Here is an 18,394-nt window from a genome sequence, read left to right as displayed (position 1 = left end):
GTGGTTGGTGGTGACATTCACAGAGATGGCCGGGTATTTCGTTTCATAGAATCACAGAATGGTTTGGGTTGGAAAGGACCTTTAAAGATCATCTAGTTCCAAGCCCCCTGCCATGGGCAGGGACACCTCCCACTAGACCACGTTGCTCAAAGCCCCATCCAATGCAGCCTTGAACACTTCCAGGCTTGGGGCATCCACAACTTCTCCACATGATCCACATGACCTGTTCCAGTGCCTCACCACCCTCACAGTAAAGAATTTCTTCCTAACATCTGATCTAAGTCTACTCTCTTTTAGTTTAAAACCATTTGAGGAAGAGGAGCCTCTATGGTATGGAGGACAGCCCAGCTTCTACAAGAAGGTCTGACATCTTGAACCTCGTTGGGTAAACATCCTTAAAAACTGTGGAGTCCTTACAAATTCTTCTCCCCTTCAAGACTTTTCCCTAATAGTGTCTTTCAAGAACAAGAAGCCCAAGAGCATGAAGTAGCATCATGCCTGAGGGCCAGCTGCTTTTGGTGGTGCAACCCAAGGGAACTCTGTTTTCAACAGAGCTAGTTCCTCTGAAGAAACAGTCCTCCGACAGTATGGGTTGATTGCCCCACGCAAGTGACCTGAGGCTCAAAGTGAGTTTATTGCCCATGCAGTTTCAGACAGCCAGCAGTCTGTCTAGCTGAGTTTGCTGAGACGACAGCCAACACCCTTGTGTGCTGCCTCTTGCTACTAGGGAGAAGGGGAGGTCAAGCAGGTAATGTGCAAAATGCACGTGAAGGGGTGGGATCAAGGAATTCATTTTGTTTCCCTGAACAGTAATAAAAATGCCCTCAAGATCCCAGTGCACTTGCCATAATATAGTAAGACCACTATTAGCACCTTATACTATTTAATAAATATGCTGAGTAACTTTGGCAACAGTAATCAGTAAAATTGCATAGATAAATCACAAACCTGACCAGTCAGCAGTGTGAAACAATAGTAAGGAAACAATACATTAATTCTACTTTCCATTTTAAGTTTGAATTTGGGCATCTCTCCCTAATACCTGCAGAAGTCTTCTTCAAACATTGTAGATCCATGTGGCTATCAAAGGAGTCTGTATTTCTTTATTTTGTATTTATTGATGAGTGGAGAACAAAAACCTCATCTATTATTTGGGGGCCAGGGGGCTGTGAGCAGGGAAGAACAGAATAGATTTGTGGTCTGAAAATGTATAATGCCTTTTTTGATCAGGTTAGTAACTCAGGAAGGCTTTGAAAGAACAAGGTTAAGTGTAGGTTTTCAAACCCAAATGACTCTGATAAATCCAAGTTATAGAGTAGACACTTTTGGCACCTGAAGGCAGTTCCTTGGGCTTGGGGCCCCTGGGAATCCCGTAAAGCATCTGCAGAGGTTCCTCGAAACTCTCCTTTGGTCTCCACTTATGATGGAGCCTGCCAGGTGTCTGTCAGGGATGGAGGGTGCTCTGAGTGGGTGTCTTGTTCAGCCAGGCCCCACACGGTGTTTCAAAGCCTGCTTTCTTCTTTGCATTTCCCATTTTGAGGACCTGCATCCACAGAGCCCTCAAACACAGCACACCCACCCTTCAGCATCCTCCTTCCGCAAACTTACATTCTTAAGGTTAAATATTAGCCAGCACCAGCTCACACACATAGGATTTAGCATTATTACTTACGTAAATGTCTAATTACTGAAGGGAATTTCCAAGGGAGGAGGTGTAAGCTGCTCAGCCCCTCCGATGTCGTGGAGGAGCTGGGGCACGGAGCGGCTGCGTGAGCGGTGGGCTCGCCTTGCCCTCCTCCCTGCCCGCTGCCAGCACACAGCCCATCACGGGGCAGTGGTGGGCAGCGATTTTGGACCCACAGTCATCACAAGTTTTACCCAGTTCTGCCATCTTCTTTGCCCTGTATCAAAGGCACCCGATATATACTCTATCATGAAAACTTGCTCGGCAAAGAGTGCCAGCTGCTGCGGCGGGGCTGCTCTCAGCAGAAGGCAGCCCTGTAAATGACTTGCTGCTGACCTTTGATTCGAGTACCAATATTTAGCAAGCAAATATTTATAAACCACACCATTAAGAAGGGAGGCACAGCTTTACCATGGGGAACTCGGGCAAGGGGTGCTGCTGAGATCATCCTGGGCTGTGCAAGGGAAGGGGCAAGCAGCTGCCTTCTCCTCCTCTCCCTCTCCCAGCCGAGCAGCCAGCCCTGCCCATCACGCCCACCGCAGGGAAGGGACGGATGCTTGAACCCCACCAAGGTGGATGGCTGCTGTACCGAGCAAGGCAGGAGCTGTAAAGCCCTGGAGGGCTGGGTGAAGCTGTTTCAACCCCAGAGGCAAAATAATTAGGGCCATCCCTCCTGCTCCCATTGCCTGCTGCCCCGCTGTGTGATGGGGAGGCCACCGTGCTGATCCAGCCGCCTGGGGTGACCCCAGCTGCATGGCTGGCCCCAGGGGACTGGTCCCAGCTGCTGGCCTGATGCTGTGGCTGGGAGCCACATAATGACGAGTCTTCAAGAAATCAGCCGGTGTTGGTCAGGTGCAGCAACAGGCCAAGAGGGTATTTTTCCCTCGGGAGTGGTGTGGAATTAACTGGTGGTCAGTTTATAATTAGGTGTTGCACTTAACAGTATTCTTTCTGTTGGATTTTTATAGTTTTGTCTCTTCTTTTTTAAACGTGAAAAATAATCAGTCTTAAAATAATTTAAAAAAAAATTACCTTGGAAAGAGCGATCTATAAAAAGAGCAAACCCTTGCCAGGTGGATGCCACAGCCGCAAGCCCGAGCCGCAGAAAGCCGGGTTGCAGGCTTCCCTGCTCCGCAGCTCCTCAGAGGTTAACCAGGGTCTGTAAGCAAAGAGCTTAAAGAAGGAGCCCGGCTTAGTGCCTGGGTGTCTCGGGCTGTCCCGGGGACCTTCCAGCAGCCCCTCCCTCCCAAAGGCGATGCTGGGCAAACAGAGGCAGCCCTCGCCCCCCTCCCCACGCAGCGAGGAGCCGTTGCGGGGGCAAACTGGGCCCGGGCTGGGGCGCAGGGCCACCGCAGGAGAGGGTGTTTCGCCGCCGGCGGGCACAGCGCCATGGGTATATAAACCCCGGAGCCGCGGCCCGGGAGGATCGCTGAGCGCACCGCGCCGGGCCGTGCGAGGCGGCGGCTGAGCCCCGGTGTGAGGAGCGCGGGAGCAAGCGCCCATGGGCCGCCTGCTGCTGCTGCTGCTGCTTCAGGCAGGTGAGTACCACTTCTCGGTCCCTCTCCCCCTCCACGCCTCCCCCCATCCCGGGACAGCTTCTCCCCTCTCCGGCAGCTTTGCCGGCTTCTCGGTGTGGGGTGGCCAGGTGAGGCAAAAAGCACCGCTCGACTCGTTTCAGCCTCATAGCGAGGGGCTGTGTAAGCGAGCTGCCTGCCCGCTTTGCTTGCCTGGTGGTTTACATAGCTGCTATAAACACTGCATAAACTGTGGGTCGTTTTCTTTTTGAATAGTTTTCTGCTTTGAAGTTGTTGGTGTCTGTGTTTCTTCCTAGAGGTACCCTCTTTTTGCATCAGCAACTGGGGAGTAAGCAGTTCTCAATTCATCTGAATTAAAAATATTTTTTTAAAAGCCTGTTAAAAAAAGACCTAAATGCCTGCTAACATAAAGCCCCTACACACAAAGGCAACACGACACTGAACTGGCAGGTCTGAGGTTATACCTGCAGTACCATTTGAAAATAAAAAAAACAAGACCTTGCCTTAATCTACAGCAAAGGCTGCCTGTTTAAACAGGAGACAGAAGTCTAAGTTGTCAGATCCACCGCCGCTCACCTCCCTGCAGGTATGTTCTCTGCTAAGGTGTGCCGTTAGTAGTATAACTAATGACCGGTCACACTCCTAATGGGAGATGTGGCTAAATGCAGGCTGCTGTGGAGACTCTGACTTTTTCAAGGCTTTCCCAGCTGTGTTGGCTTGGCTGCCCAGCACAGAAAAAGCCATTTCAGTTCTTGGTCAAGTTATTAGCTGTGCAACTGAATATTGAAATGTACTTGCTGGGGCTGACCTCTCAGCTGCAGCGACCCGCCATCGGCTCGAAACCCAGCCAGCTTTCCCAGAACAGAACGGGACCATCGGAGGCCGCTGGGATGCCCGCCTTATTTCAAGCTCTTGCGGAGCACACAGCCCTAAGCACACTAATTGAGTCTTTTGGATTCAATTCTCTTTGGGGCTTTCTCTCCACTTCCACGAGCAGCTCTGCACTGTAATTACAGTTCCTTGATCTTCAGAGATATCCCCAAAAGAAGAATGGCCTTTCTTCTTCTGGGTGAGGTGCCACCTTATGCCAGCCTCGGGTGTTTGCAGCCAGCGGCCAGCAGACCAAGTCCAGCAGTCCTGGTTTAAGAGGTCAGTGAAAGACAGCTAAAAAAAAATGCAGGCTGCTCGTCAGGAGGCCTGAACGTCTACAAAGAAGTTTTTGTCTCCATTGGAACATTTTCAGGGTCTGCAAAACAGCAACAGGTTGAAAAAGCAGGGTTTTTAACCTGAAATCCAGAGCAGCTCCCTGCTTGTGATTTCTCCTGGGGTGCCCGAGAGCCGAGCCCCTTTTTAACACCAGAGCCCCTCGGTTTAGAGAAGGGAAATAGGTGGTCTCTCCAGTTTTGAATAACACCCCTCTAATGTGTTTTTAGCATGAAACCTGAACACTCAAGTAGTGTTTAGGTGAGCAGAGTAGTTACTTTTTCAGGAATGTGCATTTAATCCCCGAGGAATGCCCTGGGAAGCAGAAGAAGGCTGTGCGAACCCCCTGCACCAGGACAGCCAGAGGCACCAATTGCCAGGGCAAAACTGGTGGAGGGCAGCGCCCGTTCCTGCTGGGGGCTCGGGCTGCAGCGAGGGAGCAAAGCCCTGCCCTGTCCTTCATGGGGAGCGACCCTCCTTGTCCTCCTTGGGGTTTGGATCAGGCTAGGAGGGCAAGCTAGACCAGGAGACGCAGCGAGAGGCCCAAGCAAGGGGATTAGAGGCCGGGTTTTAAAAGGAAAGCAACTGTTTTAATAATAGTATTGAGTCCTCGGGTGGTTTAGGGGATTAATTAGTGTGTGTTTGCACAGCACTTTGAAGAGGTCAAGCATGCTGCAGTAGCTGGGGGCAGGTGGCAAAGCAACTTTGGGGGCAGGTTCCCAGGCATCACCTCCCTCTCCACCCAAGCGTGCCACCAAGCCCCCCCATTTTGGCAGGCCTTTCCCTTCTGCGCAGGCGGGACAAACCGATGGGTTAGGCCCTCTGTCTGAGGGGCTGGGTGCTACTGGTGAGTAGCTTTGCCATGCACAATAGAGCAGTGCAAAGTGCACTTGGTCTTCACAGTTAAACCCAGGCAAGAAATGCTCCTACTGCTATCGTTAGTGTGATAAGCATCAGTGTTTGCAGCTGAGCATCACGTTGGTGTGAGTATTAGGGGCAGGGTACTCTTGGTTTCCGTAACAGTTCCTGCAAGGTAGAGTCTGTGGTTTCTAAAAAAGTTGCAAATTAACATGTGAAATCACAACACTGAAAGACTGGTAACTCCAAAAACTCCAGCCTGGTTTGGGTGGCCACCCGCACACTTCAGCTGACACAGAGCTCCTTTTGTGTTTTGGGGTTTTATTTCCCCCAATTAATGCAGCCAACCTGATGTTATGACTTAAATGGAATGTAATAACGGAAGCAGATATAAGCGTTGCCAGTACTTCCAAACATTCAAAAGAAAGCTGATATACATACATCTTGGCTAACATAGGCACTCTGTCCTTGACAAAGTGTACCTTACAGGCTCAGGGACTTGTAGCTATCCCTCCACACAAATTAATGGTACTGGCAGCTTTTTGCCATCTGGAGAATGGGTTAAAATATCCTGAATAGCAGGGGAAACTTGGGTAATAGAAGACATCTAGGGCAACATAGAAACCCCATTTTTTTTTTTCCATAGAGCCTGGGTTAAGTCTGGTTGTGTGCTTGTCCTCTGTTGCTTCATGTCCCACTTGGGACCACAGCATAGCTAGTAAGCTTTTCCAGCTTTGGAAGCTCTGGGGTGCAATGAAGCCCAGCTGACTCTGCATGATGCTGGCACAGGTCCTGCAAAGCTTAACAGCTTGAGCTCTGTGATGTGCAAACCTGGGCACACTGCTCCCCCGTGCAACATAGCTGCAATCACATGCTAGCGCGCCAGAGCTAGTAGGTCTTGCTTGAATTGAGCTCCCTCTGCAGAAATGGCCTGCTTGGGTATTTCTGCATCTGCCTCCTGGTTATCCCAGCCCTCAGGTAAGGCCCCTGCAGAGTCCCCTTTGCAGGCTGAATGTCACAGCTAATTAGATTGTCAAGGCTGCACCCAACCACCCAGTCAAAACCAAAAAAAATCCCCCTTCAAGGACTTTAAGAGAATCGGTGTCAGGCACGTTCAATCCTTGTGTGTAGCCATGTCCTGTCTTTGCAGTCTGGAAAGGTGCTCTGGGAAAATCCCATTCACTGCACACCCGAGGAATCATCGAATTGGCAGGAGCTATCTCCTGTGGCACGGGACGGTCTCCCTTGGCATATATCGGCTACGGATGCTACTGTGGACTGGGAGGACGAGGCTGGCCTAAAGATAAGACAGACTGGTAAGAAGAACCTCAACTATATGTCCAGAAGCAGTGCAGGTCTCCCCGCGCTTCCCTGTTTGTGCCACTGTGACTCCATGGACTTGCTGCTGCCTTGTGGAGAGGGAACTTGGTATATATGAACAGCACTGGGGAATTGTGAGTGAGGGCCCACGTATTATTTGGGGTTTGAATGAAGGCTTAGCCACCTTCTGGTTGAGACCAAAGCCCTTGGGACCTTATACTATGTGGGGTGGGTGGCAAAGGAGAAACCAGGATATGATTTCCTGCAATAGCTGCATGTTTAGTCACAGAGAGCAAGCCCTGCCTGAAAAAAAGGGGAGTGATCAATGTGTTTGGAGGGTTATTTCAGCCACGTCCTGAAAATGGCAGCGATGGGGGTATCACTGTTTATCCTCTGGAAGAAATCCAGATCATTGCAAGGAGTAATCAAACCTGTTGTCCTCATTGCCTGTTAGTTCACACTGAATCGAGGAGGAACAACAACAGGGGAGAGCACAGTGTTGTTCCCCCTTTTCTTTGTTAGCGGGGAAGGTGCTGTGCTTGTTATTCCCGAGGCTACAAGCAGCGAGCCCAGGAGGTGTTGCAATCAAAAATTTCTGTCTTGTACTTTGCGATTAGCATACATGTAAATCTTGAGCGTGGTGGACCCTTTATGTGCTCTGAGCCCATTATTTGCAATCTTGTCTGGTTTGAAACCTGAAAGACAGAGCACACAAGTCTGTCTATCTACAGTCAACAGGCCAGGTGTTGCTGATAAGCAAGTGCTGCTTTTAGCAGGGGTGAAGGCAGCGTGCAGCTCGCTGGGAAGGAAACCAAGCTTTCCAGAATGTCCAGCTGTTGGACTCACTTCACATCGCTACACCACCAAACTTTGCTGAATTGGCAGGACAGAAAAAGGGAAAAAAGGAAGAAAAGATGGCAAGGTTAAAGTCCAACTCCTGTGGGCATGAAGAGCAGGTGGCCTTTAAAATTAGTGGAGCTGTCTTCATTAACGCAATGAGATGTTTCGCTCCCAAAGGCCTCTTGCTGCATCCCTGGTTTGTATCTATGAAACATTTCATCTATGGAACAGTCAATACAGGACTTACAAATGATGAGTAACTGCCTGCAAAGTGTCATAGATTGCGGGTGTAGAGCTTTCTTTTAATTTTCATTAATATCTCTTGTTATCACGATCTACTGCAGTGTCTTTAAGGTGTTTATTATTTTTGCTGGCCCTTTTGCAGCTCTGATAATCAGGCCTTTAAAGTAAAACATGATCTCATTGATCTGGAGTACTTCTTTTACCGAAGGGCTGAGCAGAGCCATCTAAAAGCTGCTTACCGTAGAGGGTGAGTGACCCCTCCAGATTTAGGCAACCCTGGGGCTGCCCGTGGCCAGCACTCCTGAAAAAAAGACAGAGTAAAATTTGGGCACTGAGGGAGCTGACAGAGGAGCTCGCCCAACCACTCTCCATCATTTATCAGCAGTCCTGGCTAACCAGGGAGGTCCCAGCAGACTGGAGGTCAGCCAGTGTGGCACCCATCTACAAGAAGGGCAGGAAGGAGCATCCGGGGAACTACAGCTCTGTCAGCCTGACCTCGTGCCGGGGCAGGTTATGGAGCAAGATCATCCTGAGTGCCATCACGTGGCACATGCAGGACAATGGGGCCATCAGGCCCAGCCAGCAGGGGTTTATGAAAGGCAGGTCCTGCTTGGTGAGCCTGATCTCCTTCTATGACATGAGGACCCACCTAGTGGGTGAGGGAAAAGCTGTGGATGTTGTCTGCCTGGGCCTTGGTAAAGCCTTTGACACCATCTCCCACAGCATCTCCTGGAGACACTCATGGCTCGGATGGACGTACTGTTCGCTGGGTAAAAAGCTGGCCGGGCCCAAAGAGTGGTGGAGAATGGAGCTACCTCGAGCTGGTGGCCGGTCACAGGTGCTGTTCCCCAGGGCTCGGTACTGGGGCCAGTCCTGTTTAATACCTTTACTGATGATCTGGATGAGGCGATGGAGTGCACCCTCAGTCGGTCTGCAGATGACAGCAGGCTGGGGGGGTGCTGATGTGCTGGAGGGCAGGAGGCTCTGCAGAGGGACCTGGGCAGGCTGGACGGGTGGGCCAAGGCCCCTGCATGGGGTGAACACGGCTCAGCGCCGGGTCCTGCCCTTGGGTCACAGCAGCCCCACGAGCGCTACGGGCTGGGGAGCCGCCTGGGGGAGACGGGCCTGGGGGTGCTGCCTGGCGGCCGGCTGGCCACGAGCCAGCAGTGTGCCCAGGTGGCCAAGAAGGCCAACAGCCTCCTGGCTTGTGTCTGAACCAGCGTGGCCAGCGGGACCAGGGAGGTGACCGTCCCCCTGCACTGGGCACTGGAGAGGCGGCAGCTCGAATCCTGTGTTCGGCTTTGGGCCCCTCAGTGCAAGAGGGACGCAGAGGGGCTGCAGCGTGTCCAGAGACGGGCAGCGGCGCTGGGGAAGGGGCTGGGGCACAAGGCTGGTGAGGAGCAGCTGGGGGAGCTGGGGGTGTTGAGCCTGGGGAAAGGAGGCCGAGGGGAGACCCGACGGCTCTCTGCAGCTCCCTGACAGGGGCTGTGGGCAGGTGGGGTCGGTCTCTTCTCCCAGATAAGAAGTGACAGGACAAGAAGAAACAGCCTCAAGCTATGCCAGGGGAGGTTTAGATGGGATATTAGGACAAATATCTTCACCTAAAGGGCTGTCAAACATCGGAACAGGCTGCCCAGGGAAGGGGTGGAATCACCATCCCTGGAGGTGTTTAAAAAACACACAGATGCAGTGCTTGGTGATGTGGTTTAGTGATGGACTTGGCAGTCATGCCTTAATGGTTGGACCTGATGATCTCAAAAGTCTTTTCCAACCTAAATGATTCTGTGATTCTATGAAAATACGGCCACATGTTCATCAGCCAGTGATTCTGCTGCCATTTGATTTCCATGGGATGTGGATTTTATCCCAATGGCAGCAAATGAGACTCTGCAACTGGAAATGTCTCAAAAGACCAGATAGTTTGTAAAAGGGAAACTTGATCCTGTAAGTGCATTCATTATTGTTTCTTACCTGTAATGCTTGGGGGGGGTGGGGGGGAATAAAGGTTTTTAATTAGGTTCTTCGCTAGGAAGAATTGGTAATGCCCCACTAGATTTAGCCCTAAAATTCTCATTTTATGTTTGCTAGAGGAATCTTTTCATATCTGTTACTGAGAACGACCGCTAAAATCAGTGTCACTGAATGCCTGTCAAAGTGACCCCATTATTTTCCACATTTGTCATTCTAAGAAAAGAAAGCAGCAGAGTGGCAAAACTACCGGCTGTGAGTGACAAACACTGTTTGAAATTACCCCCTTGACACATCTAGGTTAGTTGCTGAGACACTTACAAAAGGAGTAATTTCCTTATGAGTAATTCAGTCAATCTGTCTAGACAGGGCTAGAGTGCTTCTAAGCACCACTTTTTTTATGGGGAAAGAAAAAAGCCATAAAGTGTGTAATCTTTTTATAAGGTTTATTCCACACACTGGCTTTGATGTGTAGTCAGTAATTACCTTTTCTCTTTTGTTCCACTCTCACAGTCCCATCACTTCAAGATAAAAGGGCATCTTTTCCACATGAAGTCAATGGATTTGTTTCTCCTTCCCCTTTCTGTTCCCTTGGATTGCTGCAGCACCCGTTTCGTAGAGCAGGACCTGAAGGTGCTCAGCATCTCCCTGAAAACACCGAATGCCATGAAGGGCAGGATGGCATATATGGCTCATCTAAATCCTGGTAAACTCATAGGGGAGTGTAAGATTTCCCCTCAATTGATGAGTTAAAGCAAAACAAAAAGACACACAGCAGTGTTGGTGGTGTTAATATGACAAATAGGACATGACAAATTCTTACCTTAATGGCATTTGGTCAGCTGCAGGGGTCTGGCCGTCTGATCCCTGTGGGCCAGCCGGAGCTGTCTGTAGCCATTAGGGCTGTCTTGTAGCCCAGATTGGCGAACAGGTTGCTTACCAACTAGATGGCATGGCTGTATTTGTTTTCCAGACCTGCTGACCAGTGCTCTGCCATAGCGTTGGCTGACTGTTCGCGTTGGTCTAACCGAGCGTTAGCAGGTTATTAAATGCTTAACATCATGCTCTGACCCAGGTGCAGGAAAGGGCATGTCCAGACAGGAGGGGACCATCTGAAGGTGGCAAAGGGCAACAACAGGCTTCCTCAGTCTTCATTCCCTGGCATTTTTTTCAGTGCATCTTAAAGACATATTTGTAAAATATGAGCCAAAGTCGTCTCACTTTGTGTTGGTGTAAGCTATGTGTCGCCCAGCTGCAGTTATAGATATCATCAGGAGGAGCTGGTGTAAGGGGAAGCAGAATTGTGCCCCAGATCCTGTGATCCTGCAGAATTTATGCAATCCTCTGGTTTTGCCAAGGCAGATAAGAAGCAGAGAGTTCTCACAGCTAGCTAGCACACCTCTCTAGTGCTCATCTGCTTGTCCTTGCCTGATTCACAGACCATCTTTTGCCCCTCCAAGTTCTGTTCTCACTTCTCCTACCTCTTTTTCTGGTTATTCCCTCTGGCTCTCCATGACGGGCAATTTCATTTCCTTTGCACACAGGCTTCTAACTCCTCCCTTTGCCCATGTACCTTTGTGTTGTTCCTCCTCCCCACAATTCTCCATCACTCCAACACAAAAAAAAATTACCAATTTGACTACTGATTCACTCCCCAGACCTCACAAGCCCTACAATCCCTACAGCTGGCACTCTGCCTCAGCTCAGCTCCACCGTGGCCTCTTGTGCACAGTGTTCCATATGCAAGACACCAGTGAAGTGCCTGCTCTGCTATCTCTCATCCCCCTGGGGATAGATGAGGCTGTGCTGCAGCTTCAGTTATGTTAGCTGGGGTGCCCTGGGCTACAGCAACTCCTCCAGGTGATGCATGTCCCACTTGTAGCTCAGTGCCATAGTCCATCCCTGTTATCATGTGACACATTGCATAGGGACTCAAATGTTGGAGAAAGGAAGAAAGCAGAGACCTTCACGCTTTCCACAAGGCTGCAAATTCTTCTTTCCTTTGGCCGTTCACATTTAACCTCTTCAGGTCAAGCCCAGGAGTGAGGTGTTACTGGACCAAGAAAGATCTGACCCACAGCCTGTTACTGCCGGCATGTCGAACAGAACTGGTTGTCCCATGGGCTGAATAAGGTCTTCTCAATTACAGCAACTGCTGTAACTTCTCATGGGAAAACTTCTAGACGCATATATCCCATGGGGCTTAGTCCCATTTTGAAGTCCTTTGAGGAGCTGGAATGGAAGGAGAAACTAGACTGCTACTGCTAACTTAAAATTTCTATGTTTCATGATGCAGTGAGTAGTCTGGTCATAACCATTACACAGGTTTCATCTTGGCAAGCTGACCAAAAAAAGGCATTTAGTTTGCAGACTCAGCTGTGAGACGAAAATGCTACATTTAACTACTAAATCGAGAGCTCAGTCAGTAGGGAAAGCACACTGGACTAAATCCAGCCTGTGTGTAATCACAGGGGTTACATGAAAGCTGAGTTTGATCTGACTGGTCTGATTCTGTTGTCCCTTTTGTGATTTACCTGATCTGGTTCCAGTGATTTTGTTAGAATTTGTATCAGTGGTGGATCTTCTTCTTTGCACTTAAAAAATTGGTGGGTTTTTTTTTTCCCTGTGCTTTGCCATCTTACAGAGCCCTGCAGCCCTCATATCCATAAACCAATTTCTAAAAGGGCAAAATCCTTCTGCAGCAGAGGGTGATGAAGGTCTTGATGTTCCTGAGCTATCAGGTAAGGTACTGCCAGCTCCCAAAGAGGGCCTGGAGAAGCCCTGCTTCCAGCACAAGGGACCTCTATCCTTCTTGCAGGGTTATTTCACTTTTCTAGAGGGACATAATGATGGATCCCAGACTTTATTGGCTTTTCAGGTACACTGGCCTCGGGTCTTGAAGCTATCAAAGTCTTCAGCTGTATTTGGTAATCTATGGGCAGCCAGCACACCACGCTCCCTTTTGCCCGGCTCATCAACCTTTTGAACAGATTAACATCTAAGACTCAAGAGCTTCTCTACAAGCTGTTCCCTTGTCATTTACCCCCAAGATCAGCCTGCCTCGATGCTTCCCAGTCAGTAGGGCAGTTTCTCTGTAAAGTCCCAGTGATCTTGCAGGGACAGCTTCTGGAAATGTAGGAGATCGTCCCTCTCCGGCTCCAACCTCTGACCTCGCATCTTTGCTGAAACAACCTTTCTTATTCGGCAGAGGACCTCTCTAAGTGCTGAATCTTTTCTTGGTGTATTTTGAGTCACTAAACTACCAGAATAAGATTCAACTGGGGTCAAGTTTTCTATAAATTCTGAAGTAATTGGTAGCAGGAATTATCTCACGGACTAGTCTGTAGGACAGATGTCATCAGCTGAGCTAGTCACCCTCAGCCCCCTCTACGGTCAATGAAAAGCATTTGCACTTTCAAGCGCAATGTTTTTCACCTGTGTTAGATCTCTGTAGTATGATAATATGAACTGCGCCCCAAACATGCATAAGGGGAATATAGATCAGTGCCTCAGATGTAGGTGTTTGCATTTAGCAATCTGAAGTTAACTGATATGAATTCCATCATTGAGGCTGATGAGTTTGTAGCCAGCCCTCGGAAACTGAATGGGCCAAAGAGCACATGACAGGTCCAGGTGAACTGCAGAGATGAAGCTGCTTGGTGATGCTCAGGAAGGCAAAAAACATCCTGACTCCAAATTCTGGGATGGGTCTAAGCCTAAGCTGGTGAGCCACGATCACAAACATTACAGGAACTCTTCAGCTCCCTTTCAGTGAGGTTACCATAGAAACACAGAATTACAGAATTGTTTAGGTTGGAAAAGACGTTTGAGACCATTGAGTCCAACCATTAACCTAGCGCTGCCAAGTCCACACCTGTCTTTCTGGCAGCAAAATCTTAGAGGAAGAAGCACAGTGGTCATGGGAACAAATACAGCATTAATGAGCTCCTGAGCCATGTGAGCTTTCACAGAGATGCCAGGATGCTTGGTTCATCAACAGATGATTTACTGACAGGCTGGTGCAAACATTGCTGTTGTGAGCAACGAGTGCAGCATTCCTGGAGTACGTGCAAGCACCCCTGAGCAAAACATGCAGGATGCAGGAGGACACCCAACTTTACCTTTATTCTCTCCCAGGTGTTGCCACAGGCACGACTGCTGCTACGACAAGGCAGAAAAGGAAGGCTGCAGCCCCAAGGCACAGCGCTACCAGTGGGCATGTGAGCAGAACGCGGTGCAGTGCGGTAAGGCAATGCTCGCTCACGCTGGGCACGTTTTGCTCCCTCCGCTGCAGGCACTATGCTGACCGAAGGGCTTTGTGGGCTTCAGAGGTAGGTCTGTGTATGCTGGTTTCAAAGCCGCTTTAGGCAATGTCCATCCTCCCTCAAGCTCTCTGCCCATCCTTTGCCTGGATCTCTAGGCTTGCCAGGAGTCCCCAGCTGGAGCTGGGAGGAAGGCTGGAGGCCGGCACCACCTCTTTCAGGTAACCTGGGTCCTCCCCAGGCTGAAGAGTGGGAGTGGGGGCCGTGGAGCCCCCAGGCCATCTCGGTTTGGCAGAGATGCAGATGCCTCTCTGGAGGCGCTCTGCTCACTCGCATTAAGCATGCCTGCTCCTCACCAACCTCTTCCCACAGCCGTGCAATGGTCTGCAGGGACAGTCTTCCCGTGGCGGTATTGGCCTTCCCTCCAGCAGGACTGTTCACTTTTTTACTTACCATTACGTACCGCTAGAGAGGAGCCATGCTATTACGCATGGCTGCAAGACAGGTTAATTACGGTGCCAACCTGCATCTCTGCCTCCTGCACAGCTCCAGCCTAAAGCCTTAGGGCTCCAGAGGGGATTTGGAAGTTTGCAGAATCAAATGTTCCGGAGTGCTGCAGGCATACAGTGAGTGTAGGCTGTGCTCAGCTCTACAGCTGGTACCCAGTCAAGGTCTTGAATTGCACAGTCACAGCCCGTCAGTGGCTCGCACCAGTTTGTTTTGACATACACCAGATGACTTGAGTCTTAGAATTTGTCACTTCGAATTTCTAAGTCTCAAAAAAGTCCCTGATGGTAAAATCCATTGTAGAACACTTTGAAAGTTTGAAAAGAAACGCATGAGAGTAAAACATGTCCCCATATCATCAAAGCTACTTGCCTGATCGTTAGAAGACTATTTCTACCTTATCAGAAGACCATATTCTACTGGTGCAACTCTCAGCCTCTCCAGCAGCAGAAAATCTGCCAGTAGGTATTGGATGGGGCACGGCACATCTGCAGTTGCTCTTTCCCAAGTGCCAGAACAGCCTATTAAATACAAAGTGCTGGCTAAGGAATGTATTGCTTTAATGTATAACTGTTCTTCCTCCCACTTACCCATATTTCCATAGCTGACTGATATTTTCTGCTAGCTGTTTTTATAGGGGAAAAAAAAATATTCCTGTTTCTTTTTGCTGTGAAGGAACATTCTTAGCTGCAGATGTGAGATGGATCATCAAGTTCATGAGACATGTGCAAAGTATGTTCCATAAGAGTGCACGGGGCTGCAGTTGCTCCAACCTGGCTAACAAGCATTGGTTAAAGGAATGCCATTAATTCCTTAGCGGATATCCAGGCAAGGCCTGAGCAGTATCCCTCAACTGCACTCCACAAGCCCTCAGCAGGCTTCATTCCCCCTGACATCCCCACAATAGAAATGTGTTCCAAAGGCAAATTTCCTACCCCAGGCTACAGCACAGCAGGTTTTACCAAGGTGTGGAGTTGTACTGTCTGATCCCATTCAGACAAAAGGGATGACGAATTAAATTTCCAGGCGTGCTTGCTGGGCCAACAGCAATGATGTCCAGAAAACATTAGAAGCAGAACTGCTGCACTGTCTTTTCTATGCAAAAGGAAATAAATGCCTGTTGCCTAGCACTGTATCATATACACAGATACTTTCAGGTAAATTAAAAATAAACTAATTTTACCTGGGACTCCTTTTGCTACTGTTAGGCAGTTTTGTTTGTGGAATGAAAAACGTTGACAAAACTATATTCTTCAGTCCAGCTACACCATCACATGTAGGCAAATTCCGTTCAATAAATATCTGGCATATAGAAAAGGCTGTCAGTTGTGAGTGCTGGTCAAAAAAATCATTCGGCTCTAACAGAAATTACTACCAAGCCAGACACTTGTGCTCACATTAGACATACAGTGGCTGGCATGGCATGGAAAGAACACAAGGAGCAGAGGGGCAAGGAGAACATCAGGCAAGACTGGTAGCTAAGAAAAAAATGGCCTTAGTGCTAAAGTCATCGTCAGTGGAACCCCTGAAACACTTTTTACCAGTAAACATGATTCTTCAGACAAGCTTAAGAAATATGGGCTTTTCGTATTTATCAGATACACGGTTAATCCCGCAAAGTTGAGTGAAATCTGCAAGGATCCCTGTACTCATTGGAGTTGGTTTTGGAGCAAAGCCTACGTGCACTGGCATGAAGCTAGGCTTTACACTTTGCCTAGTGCAGGGTTTGGTGGGTGTTGGATAATCTATAGTAGCAGCCTCCAATCAACAAGGCGCTGTGCTCTGAAAGAATATTAGCCCAATGGCTGCATTTAAGCCACCTATAGATAGGATGGGGTTCATTAACTCAAAATCGGTCATTTGCAAGTAGCTACCTGAGCTGGTTGCTCTGATGTTCCTGATGGTCATTACCTAGTCGTGTAGTCATATAGTTGCATTATATATCGTTCCAGATATGGTTTTGATCAGCTTCATTAGCTGCTGACTCATAAAAATCAGGTACCTGACCCTGCTGCAGTGTTCCTTGGCTCCTCTGCCATGATCAGAGAGAGATGTAAGAGCAACTCAGGGAGCATGAGTGAAAGATGCCTGATGGGTGCTTCCATGCCTTCAAATTTCTGAATGTCCCTCTGGGAGACTCCTCCTTTCAAAGCAGGATTTTTTTTTTTCCTTTTGAAATCAGTCTGATTTGCAGAAGGGAAATGAACTGACTGAGAGAAGATGGAATATTTTTAGCTCAGTCTAAGCTAAAATTTTATAATATATTTTTTTTTAGCTTTGCTGAACTAAGTCCCCATTGTTCACACAGCCCTAGAAGTGGGGAGCACTCTGTGCTGGGCAGATTTTTGTGAGCGTTGCCAATTTACTTTTAGCTGCTACTTTCTGATGCTCTTGGTCACAGTTAAGACCTGTTGACAGAGACAGGACAGGTGATGGTCAGATCCACACACAACACATTAGTCCTTCTTTCTTCCTGCTCCCACAGCCTCTGTTTTCTAAGAATTTCTTCATTAGGGGGTTGTTCCTCCTAAAACTGTTTCTTGCCTTCATCCAATACAGAATCTCTCATCCTCTGCTCACATTTTCTTTTGCAGATAACCTGACAGACCGGTGTGAAAAAATGGTGTGCCTGTGTGACCAAGAAGCAGCCAAGTGTTGGGGAGCAGCCCCATACAACCCACACTTCATCCTTTGGCCAGATTTTTTATGTGGACAGACTCATCCCACCTGCCATTTCAGATATAAGGGGGCAGAATAGTCTTTTTAGGACCTTTCTTCTAACCCTCTGAATTTGAGGGTGCTGGAATAAAATTTTACCTCTTTTATCAGAGCTAACAGTGGTGTAAGAGAACTTCTGTCAGGCCAGGGTCTATGGGGAGGGAGAGACAGGGTAATATATGTGCTGAAGTAAGGATAAGATCCTGCTCTGATTGCTGCCTTGGCAGAAAGAGAAGGTTTGGTATGCAGGGCAGTGGGAACACATTATCTGTCACCAAACGGCTTTTTTGTCCTTGCACATTGCCTGACCTTCAGCTCCCATACATTTTCACATGATCTCAAAAATACATAGAGACTTCTGCTGGACTGACTTGCAAAACAAAACAAACAAACGAAAAAACCAAACCCAGATTCCAACTCTGTGAAAAGACGCACCAGCCTTTGAAGGTCCAAGATGTCCCAGTCTGGAAGCAGAGTGACCCACTTTGTTTTCCTGGACCCGCAGAAAGAGAGGGGACATCAGAGAGGGAGGATGCCTCATTATCCCTTGTTTGTGCTCAGAGGAATTCTGCTTCCTATCAGAAGGAGAAGCAGAGTGTGGCCCAGGGCAGGGCTCCATCCTTCCTTGCAGGGGGTCTGTGTGCAGGGTGGGTGTGCGTTTCTTCGTTTACATACCAGCTGTCTTATCCCTCATGTTCCTGCCTCACAGCACCAAGGACACATCTGAGGTGTGTTCAAAGGTAAGCAGAGTTACACCAGGCTATTGCTGTTGCAAGGCCAGCAAGGGTTTCTGACTTCTACTTACTAGCAGGCACACCCATACCTTGCAAAAGAGCGTGTTCCTCGCCTGCTACACATGCTTTAGAGCTAGTAGACTGCTCTCCTATACATATAGGAGATGCTCTCCTCTATTGGCATTTCCCCATGTCACTGACCACCTGGGAATCAATTATTGTCATGTCAGGAAACAGGGGCTATGGAGAACATTAGGCGAGTCAAGCAAATTTTTCATCGCTCCTTGGTTTTTTAAGGGTACTAGAGGCTTATATTGAAACTCTACGTTTCCTTCTGGCAAGAGTAAAACAATAACCCATTCTTTCAGCCAGGAGTAGCTACGTTCAGGTGGGCCTTCTTTGCCTGTAGGCTGGAGCAAGCCAACGGGACAAGAAGCTCTGTACTGAGAGGTGCAGGCAGATGGGAGCCACGGTTGCACACACACACACACCCCGAGGAAGCACCAGAATCCATTTCCTTGG

The 18,394-nt window shown here is 48.8% G+C and overlaps 1 protein-coding gene across 1 annotated transcript; it reads left to right on the top strand.

Annotated features, from left to right (window-relative positions):
* Nucleotides 1-2,821: 2,821 nt before the first annotated feature.
* Nucleotides 2,822-17,250, top strand: LOC102053214 (phospholipase A2-like). The gene is made up of 4 exons (XM_005433344.3): nucleotides 2,822-3,222; nucleotides 6,431-6,596; nucleotides 13,789-13,895; nucleotides 17,015-17,250. Exons 1-4 carry the CDS (start codon nucleotides 3,186-3,188, stop codon nucleotides 17,176-17,178), a joined length of 474 nt encoding a protein of 157 aa, XP_005433401.2. The 5' UTR covers nucleotides 2,822-3,185; the 3' UTR covers nucleotides 17,179-17,250.
* The last annotated feature ends 1,144 nt before the right edge of the window (nucleotides 17,251-18,394 follow it).

The sequence above is a fragment of the Falco cherrug genome, chromosome 5, assembly GCF_023634085.1.
Source record: "Falco cherrug isolate bFalChe1 chromosome 5, bFalChe1.pri, whole genome shotgun sequence".
In the NCBI taxonomy this organism is placed as follows: domain Eukaryota; kingdom Metazoa; phylum Chordata; class Aves; order Falconiformes; family Falconidae; genus Falco; species Falco cherrug.
Note: the sequence above shows the minus strand (reverse complement) of the source record. Positions and strands in the feature narration are given on the sequence as shown.

What these genes read in the sequence shown, in the direction of transcription:
- LOC102053214 (XM_005433344.3), top strand. Translation starts at nt 3,186, where the DNA reads ATGGGCCGCCTGCTGCTGCTGCTGCTGCTTCAGGCAG. An exon ending in GCTGCTGCTGCTTCAGGCAG is followed by an intron (nt 3,223 to 6,430) that starts GTGAGTACCACT and finishes CTGTCTTTGCAG; the next exon opens with TCTGGAAAGGTGCTCTGGGA. An exon ending in GCAGAACGCGGTGCAGTGCG is followed by an intron (nt 13,896 to 17,014) that starts GTAAGGCAATGC and finishes TTTCTTTTGCAG; the next exon opens with ATAACCTGACAGACCGGTGT.